At 31.4% G+C, this 12,171-nt stretch overlaps 1 protein-coding gene across 1 annotated transcript; it reads left to right on the forward strand.

Moving 5' to 3' along the window:
* Positions 1-8,150: 8,150 nt before the first annotated feature.
* LOC104731706 (CBL-interacting serine/threonine-protein kinase 12) lies at positions 8,151-10,410 on the forward strand. The gene has a single exon (XM_010451178.3). It carries the CDS (start codon positions 8,575-8,577, stop codon positions 10,057-10,059), a length of 1,485 nt encoding a protein of 494 aa, XP_010449480.1. The 5' UTR covers positions 8,151-8,574; the 3' UTR covers positions 10,060-10,410.
* The last annotated feature ends 1,761 nt before the right edge of the window (positions 10,411-12,171 follow it).

The following is a 12,171-nucleotide window of genomic DNA, read 5'->3' on the forward strand; positions in this document are numbered from 1 at the left end:
GAAACTCTTTTGTGGAAATTTCGTCATCCAATGGGGCATCATGCTCTTGTCGGTCAAATTTGAATCCCCTTCAATGGTCATATGGTGCTTTGCTTACTAATCCTTTTTTTCTCAATATCGATTGGTTTGAGGTCTATATATTGACATTTTCAAGGTATATATATATATCTCTCGTTCTATGTTTTAGATGCTAGAATTGTCAATGTCTCATTTTCATAATTTTACTTTTAACAACTGAGTATTTATTTTGTCTAGTACCACTTACTAATTAAAATATGAATGTAAGGGCATCTCCAACCCACCTCTATATTTGGTTTTTAATTCTATTTTAAAGTAAAATCTATTCCAACATATCTCTATTTTTATCTCTATAATAGAGATCTCTATTTTTTCTTCTATATATAAAGGAACTCTATTTTTTCCTCTATAATAGAGTTGAACTTTTTTATTTATAAAATGGTCCTTAAACTTTTAATACTTTTATATTTATGATCAAAATAAATAAATTATATATTTAATAGTCCTTAAACTTTTAACACTTTTATTATTTTATATGATGCAATGTATTTCTTTTAATAAATGTGATATTTAAATAATATTTATGAATGTTAAAAATTTAAATAATATCATAATTTTATGAAAGTTTCACAAATACTAAAATAAATGGGTTAATTTGCAACTTTTATAAGTAAAAGGTATTAATAATAAAATAAAAAAGGAATCTCTACAAAATATTCTTTTTTAGAGGAAAAAATAAAGATATCCATTGGAGCAAAAGTCATCTCTAGTATAGAGTTCCTCTATTTTAGAGGTAAAAATAAGAAAAAGCATTGGAGATGGTCTAATAAACTCACTATTGTCAACAAAAAAAAAGTTTCAAAGGTTTTTAAACAAACCAAAAAAAATCCAAATGTATTATCTGTAATCGGCTATATAATTTTTTTGTATGACACAAAACAGTATAAATTTTTAATAGTGTGAATAAGCAATAAGATACTAAGACGAAATAATATGAGATCGGCAACAAAAAATGAGAGTAATTTATTTTGTATCGTTTCCAACATTATTTTTATATGTGGTTACGATGAAATTTATATATATAGGATTAACAATCTAGTTTTGAAAAAATAATTTAAAACTATCACAGATACTGATCAATTTGTTAGATCTAAGTATCTAACTAAACTGATCTTATAACTTTAAATCTAGTTTTGTACCTATCGATGAATTACACCAAACATTAACTATTAAAAGAAAACACTTATCTAACGCATAAATAGAAAAGTTAGAGAGCATGATGAACTGGAACAAATTTGTCAAAGATCCAAGTTTGACCATTTGGTGGGAAAACTTCTTTTTTGACAATTGATGAAAGAAAAGAAAAAAGCATTTATGTTTCTTTGGTCTTAGCTTTTTAATGTTTTTTTTTTATTTTTATATTTTACAAATTTTCAGACTTAAATTGGCTTTATAATTATTACCTAATAGTGTAGCTTTACTTATTGTGTTTTTTGTTTTCTTATTTATATTTGTTTATATATACTATATTTTTTTTTCTGGAAACATCAATATTAAAATCAATGATGATAATGATAGCAGTACTAGCATTTTTGCAGAAGACAACAAAATAAATAATAATATAATTTTCTTTTTGTTCAATTATGCATGGGACATACATACTTTTTGGCTGTATGGATGGATTTACATTGCATATTTTTGTGTTATCTTTAGACTCAATAATTTCAATGTCGATAGATGTATTATCCACTCGTATATATTAGTATACAATAGCAACCAGCAGGTTTAAATGTTCATATACACATACACTCAGGTTTTAGCTGCAGATTTGCACTATAGTAAGCTGTTACGATTTATATGTAGTTTAGTAAACTTGAACCTAGTACACTTGAAATCATTGTGCGATCTAGTTGTAACTTTATACCAATTACATTTTAATTTGTATAGAATCATAATTTCACAATGTTTAATGAGACAAAATACATATATCTAATTTTTCTATAGTAATGTTTTTGATATTTTATGTTTGTTGTTTCATTGTACGACTTTAAAATCAGACGAATATAATACATACAATAGTAATACTATTGATGCATAGTGAAATGACTAAGAGCAAAATCGGTCTCACTCGATAAGCTTTTGGTAGATAACGAACAACATATACGAATAACGAAAATACTATAACTAGATAAAAAAAATTATGTTATCTCTTGTGGTATGGGAAATAACAGTAACGTGCACCATGTGAAGAGGCTCGAGACAAGGCAGAGACTAGAGGGAAGAACTAATTATTTTGCATAAAATTGACTAATAATGTAATGTAACGAAGAAATGTGATAACATGAAAATGAAACGCAAAGTTAAGTATAAAAGAAGAGAATAATAATTGGATTCGTACGAAGAAAGGGAAGACAAAATCCTAAAAAATGAATGATCTGTTTTTGCCTAACTAACAGCTAAACCGTCGCCAAAAGAAATGAAAAATCATAACACCTCTCCTTGAAGCATTATTCTTGCCATTTCTTCAAGCATCCCAACAATATTATTGTCTGTCTTCCTTAGTTTGGCTATTGAACTTTTCTATATCTGAATTATTGTTTCCCTTCTAACCTCTCTTATTATTATATATCCTTTTAGTACAACATTTATAAATAAAAGATTTGAATAACCAGACTCAATTTTCAAACATATACTATAAAGTCAGTTTTCTTACGTCAAAGATATCTATAATGTTTTAAAGAAACGGTGCCAAAACATTAATAAATTAATGTTCATTAACTAGTTATAAATGTTTCCCTAGCGTCTATGGTATTCCAATATCACACTAACAAGTTTATTTATCTACAAACAACATATGATGTAATTTAATAATGAATGAAAATAGTCCTACAAGATTTAAATATACGATATGTAATCTTCTTTTTTTTTTTTTTCTTTCTAATAATTATTCATTCAAAGTTCACAAACGTATTTTTCAATTCTGAATTCAGATTATAGTTATTCCGAAAGTGTGAATATTACAAGTTATAAAGTCCGGTAATTCGCAATTAGTTTGCAGTTTGCACCATCTTATTGAAGTTTAGACCATACTATGGAGAAATATATGTATTGAATTATGGAGAAATGAATGTATTTAATATTATGGAGAAATGAAGGCAGAAGATGGGATTGGAAGACGGATGGGTTGGCAGTCGGTGGGAGAAGGTGGCCCTGGTCAAAACTTCAAACTTGTTTTAGTCAAAAACTTCTCGTAACTCATTCTCTCTCTCTCTCTGTCTTTATTTATTCTTTTAAAAGACAGTTCTTCTTGTTGTTGTTGTAAAACGTTAAGTCCTTTTATAGTGCACTTCACCATTCATTGTGATGTTAACATTTGGCAGGCTTCGGTTGAAAGACTACTAGTAGTTTCTAGCCTACCATACCATACATAACCGTTGCTTGCTACTCGTGGTGGAGAATGAGCTTTTTGTAAACAAGGTCTATAGATTCTCATACAAACTCCTATGTACAAATTACAATACAGGGTCTACAAGAATAAATGAGCACTTAGGAGATTTTAATCGATTCGATTTTGGCACAAATGGTTAACTGTATGTAGAGATGTCAATTGGGCTCAGAGAGACTATGGGCTGTCCAGGTCCAAATTAAATTGGACCGGTTATGGTCATAACCAAATTTGAAGTGGTCAAATGGACCTAAAACCATTTTAACCCATTAATAAATGGTCCAAACTAATTTGGACATGGGCTTCCAATAATTCTTCAAAATTAGGGATTGTAAAATTTGGGAGAAATTTTTTTTTTCATTTTGTCAAAAACATGAAATTAGAGTTTCTATCTCTCCCCTCTTTCAATCCAATTATGAATTTATGAACTTTTATAATTATGAGGTTATGAAACTTTATAATTATGAGTTTATGAACCTTTAGTAAATTATGAGTTTTAAATTTTGGTTCAATCTGCAACCAATGGACAGACCAATTGGTTATGGTCCTATTTGGTTTGGACATATTTGGGTATGGGTGTATTTGAGCCTTGACCATGAATGACCATAAAATGTATGTGTCCAATTGGTCATACCCATTTGGACATGGACAGACCAATTTACAACCCTAACTGTATGTATGTTTTTTGTTTGTTCTTATGCAAGTGTAAAGTGTAAAGATGTGATATATGGGCCATATGGCATCTCATTGAGGGAACTTGTTTTTACTTTGAAGAAATCTATAATATAGGCCCGTTTTTATAGTTGCCAAACTGATAAAAGCCCAAATCTTTTGCTTTTGACATACAACAATGTTCAAACTTCAAACGCAACCTAAATATGATGGACTTACTGTTGCCAGGCTCATGAGGTATCTAAACTCTTTATATAAAATGAACCCAACTCCAACTGAGACTTCTCTCATGGAGATTTTTTTTGTTTTTTTCTCATAAACTCGTTGAGAAAACAAATAACAGGTTTTCTTATGAAAAAATAAATAGTCAATTGAGCCGATATTGACAACGGTAACAATACTAGGGATCAAATAACCGCATTTGATCAAACTGTTGATCTGAAGATATGTTTTTTTTTTTTGTTGTAACTTGTAAGCATACTTAAGAATCGTGGCGGCCTTGGGGCAGGTCCAGCAGGAAGACATAAACGGTTGTAACAGACGTCGGCGGCATTCTTAAATTATTCATAGGATTGTTAAATTTAATTGACCAAACAAAAAAAGAAAAAAAAAAAAAAAGAGAAAGAAAAGAAACTTGTCTGGTTTGCCTACAGCAGAAACAAAATAGAGGTGGATGCCTCCACCCAGGTTATGGTTAAATCGCAATGTCGGGGTGTCTTGGTCGCGAAGGAACCAACTGGCAGGTTGTTCTTGGGTTTTGAGAGATGATAAAAGGATGGTGTTGTTGCACAGCCGCAGAGCGTTCACTAATGTCCCAAACAAAGATCAGGCCAGTGTCCTAGCTATTCGATGGGCTGTGGAAAACTTGATTAGTCATAGATGTGTTAATGACAAAAATTTTCATTGAAGATGTTTCCCTAATGTGATGTGTTTTGAGACCCAAAACATGGCCATCTTTTTATCATGAATCCGGCAAATTGTTAAGTTTGTTGGGGTTTTTTTGTACAGTGGAGATTGGAAATGGATAGACCAAAAGCTAATAGAAGAGCTCATCTCATCCTTCATAGTGTTACAAGTGAGTGAAGACTTCAATCTTATGTTGCTTATAGTTTTCCAGCTTGGCTTCATAAGTGTTCGAAGATGAGAGGGTTTCATCTTCTGTTTAGCTAGGATTGTATCTTTGTCTCCTGATGGTTTAGCTTTAACCATTTTTTGTCAAGGTCAGGTTTTCTCAACTAGACCAGGTCAGTTTAGACAGTAGGCTAACTTTGGAACTTTCCGATTCTTTTGTAAAAGTATCTGAATTTCTTTGTAATTTTTTGGGATCATACCAACAAAATCCGTAATATAAATCAGTTGACCAGAAAAAACTTGTCTTTAAATACAGAAGTTTGTTTCAAAGTAGACAACAAAAGCTCCAAAAAAAGAATAGTTGAACCCAAATATGTAATAAGAGTAATGTTTTGAAAAAGGATCCTCTATAAACATAACATATAATTTGGGCCATAAGAGCATCATTAGTCATCGATACTCTTAAAGATACTCATAATTAAAAATAGAATAATAATCAAAAAGCAAACAAAAAGGTGAGAAGCGATTCTCTAGGAAGCATTTTAAGAATCGTTCCTCTTACATAAGCCAATGTATGATTGGTCAATTTTCTTTTTACACATTTATGATTTAAATATATAATAATATTTAATTAAAATAATTAAAATATATTATTTTGAGTAACGATGAGCGTTACTGCCAGTATTGATGGTCTAAGGCATTTGCCTCTTTCGTTTTGAATTTGCCTTATTTGTTCCACGGTAGGCACGAATCTTGTATACCATATATAGTTTTCTTATCTATATAATACATTCACATAAAATAATTAACATATGTTAAATCATGTAAACAAAACGTCTGTGCGTACAATCTACGAAGAAGATAAGCATATTTATTTTATCTTTTTAACTTTAAATCTATGTGAAAATATTAACTTATTGCAAGTGCCAAATGCGATTGTACTATAGTCTATAGGAAAAAAGTTTGTATTCAATAGTTAGAGTGGAACATTTGTAAGCAAGCAAAAAAAAAAAAGAAAAACTTGTGTTTTCTTAATCAGCATTAAAAGAATAGAGATATATGGAAATTTATCTAAAATATTATTTACATCGTTATCGTTCCAAATGGACTATCTAACCTTTTTCCATATGATAATTACTCTTGCTTATAATAATAAACTCTTGACCGACCATTACGTACGTTGACCTTACGACCCCACCGACCTTCTTCACCAACCGTTACAGTAGAATTTTCTTCGATTATTACAAGTTAATTATTTTAGATTTTTCTTAATCAACCCATCATTTTTATAGTATAGTTTGAATCAATGAATTAGATATTTTCGATCGAGTTTTTTTGGCGTATAAAACGCTTATGAATTTCTGGTGAAACACTAGTATATTAGGATTATTATACTAGTATAGCTGGATTCCGTAATTTCCGTGACTCTCTATGTAAAGACAACAACGTTTTCATGTGCCGCAAGCCAACGGCTGTGGTTAAACCCAACAGCTGTCTGATCAAATGACGTAGGTCCCAACACTAACCAGATAGAAAGCTCGAGGCTCGAGAGACCACTTACAATAAAGCAATCGCTGAGTAACTGCCACGTGTAAAACAAATCTAATAAACTATCATACAGCCACAAAACACACTAATGATGTCATCTTTAACGCTACGTGGAATTTATGATGTGATGTGATATTTTATTTTGATTTTTTTTTAACTCTTTATGTAATCTACGATCTAGATTCGTCTCGAGACCACCAACTTGACCTACTCCTCTCATATTGGTAGTAAATTGTCTTTCCCTATCATTAATCAAGTGTATTCTACGACTAATCGTTTTTCTTAATCCCATGTAACATACTCCCCTCTGTATTAAAATAAATGATTTTTGGAGACTTTCACATAAATTAATTAAAAAAAATATTTAATGTTTAGCGATAATTGCATTATTATTTATAATAACATACTTTCATAATCATTATCCAATAGTAATTCATCAAAGTTTTAAATTATCAATCAATAATTGTTATAATTTGTAATTTTATAGTATTAGTTAATAAAAATATACAGAAAATCATCTATTGTGATACAAGAAAAAATTCTAAAAAATCATCTATTGTGATACAGAGAGAGTATAGTATTAGTATTTGTTAAGAAATTGAATTTGTAAAATACAAAAACTATACAAAAATCCTTCTAAGCCTTCTAACTTCTCATTTTTCTTAAAAGCGTTTATAATGCAATGTATCTAGTTTAAAATTTTTTTATTGAAAACAATGTTATTTAAAAAAAAAAAACAAAGTCGTTTGGACCACAACTACAATAATTTAAATGATTCAACATCAATCCAATTTCTGACCATTTTTATTTCTTGAATAAACCATTTTGTTTGCGTTATTGTTTGACATTAGCGGTTATAAACGAAGGATTTATAGCAAAAACAAAAGCTATGATAGTGACTTATGTTTTTGTTTCGAGTATTTGTAGCAAACAAGTGGTGTATATATAAATTGATGTACAGGCATGAGAAGTACGGTTGGTTGGAAAAAAAAACAGAATACATGCAGCAAACAATAAAACCAAAAATGTACTAACAAGTTGTAATAATAAACTTTACGGATGATTAAAATTGTATTATCTTCACGTGAATGATGATCCTACTTGAAAATGATCGTCACGCGTCTTATTCATCGGGTTTAATACGTCTAATGTAATGTACCTTCATGTTCAAATAAAATACAATTTAGAATTGTCAAGTTCATATTGTTAACTTATTAATCTTACTTTATATTTTTATATTTTAGAAATTGAAACAAATTATATATCGTCGGGAAAATGATTAGTAATAATTTGCAAAACGCATTAGTACTAAAAATATCTTACATTAAAAGTGACTTTATAAAGTTAATTTTCCATATCTATATAGATACAAGTCGATATCTCTCAATTCAAGACTTGTGTGTAACCAACCCCCCCAACAAAAAAAAAAAAACGTAACCTTTTATTTTTGGGTCGTTAAGAGAGGAACACTCATAAAAGCATATTCCCAAATATATACGGCGACGATCTAAACAGAAGCCAAAATGCTATTTTTAGTGAATCCCTAAAATACACAATAGAGAGAGAGAGAGAGAGAGAGAGAAAGAAGAGAGAGAAACTTCGTCTTCTTCATCTTCTTCTTCTTCTTCTTCTTTTACAACAATCTCCAAATTTTTCAAACAAACGAAAGAGAGAAGAATCAACACAGGTGAGAAATTCGAAATCTTTGCGAGCAACAAACTCGCCCAGATTCTCGATTTCTCCCCACATCCCTTTCTCTCGATTCCTTCAAAAACAGAACACAATAAAAACCCCAAAAAGACTCAAACTTTAATCAATCAATGGCGAGTAAAATAGTGAGAGAGACGTCTTTACCAAAAGAGAGAAGCAGCCCACAAGCTCTAATCCTCGGGAGATACGAAATGGGTAAGCTTCTCGGCCATGGAACCTTCGCTAAAGTTTACCTCGCTCGTAACGTCAAAACAAACGAAAGCGTAGCAATCAAAGTCATCGACAAGGAGAAAGTTCTCAAAGGCGGTTTAATCGCACACATCAAACGCGAGATCTCGATCTTACGACGTGTTCGTCACCCAAACATCGTTCAGCTTTTCGAAGTCATGGCTACGAAAGCTAAGATCTATTTCGTCATGGAGTACGTTCGTGGAGGTGAGCTTTTCAACAAAGTAGCTAAAGGTCGTCTTAAAGAAGAAGTAGCTCGCAAATATTTCCAGCAATTGATCTCAGCTGTTACCTTCTGTCACGCGAGAGGTGTTTACCATAGAGATCTGAAACCTGAGAATCTCTTGTTGGATGAGAATGGTAATCTTAAAGTCTCTGACTTTGGGCTTAGCGCTGTCTCTGATCAGATGCGTCAAGATGGGCTTTTTCATACGTTTTGTGGTACCCCTGCTTATGTTGCTCCTGAGGTTTTGGCTAGGAAAGGTTATGATGCTGCTAAAGTTGATATTTGGTCTTGTGGTGTTATCTTGTTTGTGTTGATGGCTGGTTACTTGCCTTTTCATGATCGGAATGTTATGGCTATGTATAAGAAGATTTACAGAGGGGAGTTTAGGTGTCCTCGGTGGTTTTCTCCTGAGCTTACGAGGTTGTTGTCTCGGCTCTTGGAGACTAATCCGGAGAAGAGGTTTACGTTCCCTGAGATTATGGAGAATTCTTGGTTTAAGAAAGGGTTTAAGCATATTAAGTTTTATGTGGAAGATGATAAGCTTTGTAATGTTGTTGATGATGATGAGTTGGAGTCTGAGTCCGTTGAATCGGATAGAGACTCTGCGGTTTCTGAGTCAGAGATTGAGTATTTGGAGCCTAGAAGGAGAGTTGGAGGGTTGCCTAGACCAGCGAGTTTGAATGCTTTCGATATTATATCGTTTTCTCAAGGGTTTGATTTATCAGGTTTGTTCGATGATGATGGTGAGGGTTCTAGGTTTGTTTCTGGAGCTCCGGTTACGAAGATTATATCGAAGCTGGAAGAGATTGCTAAAGTTGTGAGCTTTACAGTGAGGAAGAAGGATTGTAGAGTGAGTCTCGAAGGTTCAAGACAAGGAGTGAAAGGTCCATTGACGATTGCTGCTGAGATATTCGAGTTGACACCTTCGTTGGTTGTTGTGGAAGTTAAGAAGAAGGGAGGTGATAAAACCGAGTATGAAGACTTTTGTAACAACGAGTTGAAACCTCAGTTGCAGAATTTGACAGCAGATGAAGTATCAGAGCCTGCGGCTGTTTCAGCGGTTGATGAAACCGAAACCGCAATCGCAGCAATCACGAATTCGCCGCCTATTTGTTACTTGCCTTCTGACACTGATGAATAGAAGATGAAAAAGGCCACAGAACCAGAGATCATGAGGGGGTATGTATACGTACTGATTCTCCTTTCCTGTTGTCTAATGGGAGTTTTGGGGTTTTGTTATCTGAATGGAAAAGAAGAAAAAAGCTGCTTAGGGTTGGTGAAAGTTAGAATCATGTTATGTAACAAATGTTATTATGTTTTATGTTGGAGAGAATCGTTAGAGAAATTGAGTTGTGTCTTTTTACTAACCTTTTAGCAGTTTTTTTTTTTTTTTTGGTAAGGGAGAATTGTAAACAGTTTCGCATAATCATATCTTTGATATAATGATATGTATAAAGACAACGATATGAATAAGAAAAGTTGCTTTTTCATCTTTGTAGTTCATCTTTTTGTCATTCTGATGATAATGGTTTTATTTCTGTTTTGGGGTTTGTCTTATAATTTGCTAAAATGGGTAAAAGTACAAGAAGAGAAGAATGTTCTTGTTCTTTGCTCTTGTTTTTGGTTGATTCTTAGAAGATTTTAATGGCGGGAGACTCTTGATGGTGAAGTTTATTTCTTTTCGTATTTGGGAATTTTTAACTATTTGTGGGTAAAGAAATTGACCAACAACCATGTGAAGTGTTTTGTCTTTTGGTGTGAAGCAAGTTGGTTTTGATTTGATTGCAGTTTGTCTTTTTCCACAAAGATATTTATGTTTTGTAAGATTTGACAATCACGGATACAGAAACTGTTTTCCTGGATGTGGCCAAGCTTTGCTTGATTTACATGTGAGAGTGTAAAGCATATATGTTGCCATGTTGGTGATGATGAATGATGATGCATTGATGATATAACTAACTTGTAACTTCTTTTTTTTTGAGTTTTTGTTTAAATGTGCTCAATGATCATCATCAGTCTGATTGGTTTGTTTCTTTTCTTCTTTCCCACCTTATTCGTTTTTTGTTCTATTGCTCGAAAAAAAATTGAAATAAGGCAATATCAACACTTGGGTCTTCTGATTTCAGGGGTTTTTTTAGTTAATGATGAAAATCAAAATGTAATTTGTGGCCTTGTTGGTGTATAAGAAACATAATTTTGTTTCTAAACTTATAGCAGAAACAATCAATTCCTCCTTAAAATAATGACTATTTTTATTCAATAACAAAAAAATGTATTTGCAAGTGGTGAGTTTGGTGACCCAAATTAGCAACACAACCCACATGCACCATTAAAGCCCATCTGCAGATGTCTTCTCTTTGCACAATAATAATTATTATTACTCCCTCCGTTCTAATTTAGTTGTCGTTCTAGGATTTAATTTTTGTTTCATATTAGTTGTCGTTTTAGATTTTCAATACAGATGTTTGATGAATATTCCAATCTTATCTATGCTGTTTTAAAGTTTCAACCAATGAAAAAATTATAAAATATATTAATAAAAGGCAAAACATAAAAATTAATAGTTTCCTTAATTTGTGTGCAAAAACCTTAAACGACAGTTAAACTAGAACGGAGGGAGTATTATCTTATTATATAAAGTTTGATATCAAAATTACATATTAACAAGATCATGACATGTGTCAATTGTATCATTCAGATGTTACATCTGACACATATCAATTTTAAATTTATAAAAAATAAAAATGTAAAAATTCAAAACCTACTATAAAAAAGTTTTATATGTGAAGTGACCTTAGTGCAGTGGCAGGAGTTAAGTCCATTTGTAGAAGGCACCACCACACCCGGGATTGAGTCCTGGTTCCTACGGATGTAGGAATTTGGCTAATAGGCCGGCAAGTTGTGGCCCAATGATAGACAAAAAAAAAGGTTTTAATAAAAGTAAAATAGAGAAAAGAAAACCTAATTTTATTTAAAATATTTAAACAGTTTTAAAATTTAGAAAAAATCATTATAAGGAAATTATATATATATATATATCATAAAATTCGAAATTATAATATTGTTTACTTATTTTAATTTTAAGTTGCTAATTTTACAATAAAATATATTACTTTTTATATAAGAAAAAAAATGATTGTGAAAATTATACAATTAATTACTGTTTCTAAAAAAATGTAAATACTCATCTTTACACAAAGAAAAATATTGTTGAAAAAAAACATAAAAAATAGATTGTCTCATATTTTTTTCA

This window comes from Camelina sativa, chromosome 12 (assembly GCF_030686135.1).
Source record: "Camelina sativa cultivar CO46 ecotype springtype chromosome 12, ASM3068613v1".
Classification (NCBI taxonomy): domain Eukaryota; kingdom Viridiplantae; phylum Streptophyta; class Magnoliopsida; order Brassicales; family Brassicaceae; genus Camelina; species Camelina sativa.

Bases quoted from the DNA above. Each gene is read 5' to 3' on its own strand.
- LOC104731706 (XM_010451178.3), top strand. From the start codon at position 8,575: ATGGCGAGTAAAATAGTGAGAGAGACGTCTTTACCAAAAGAGAGAAGC.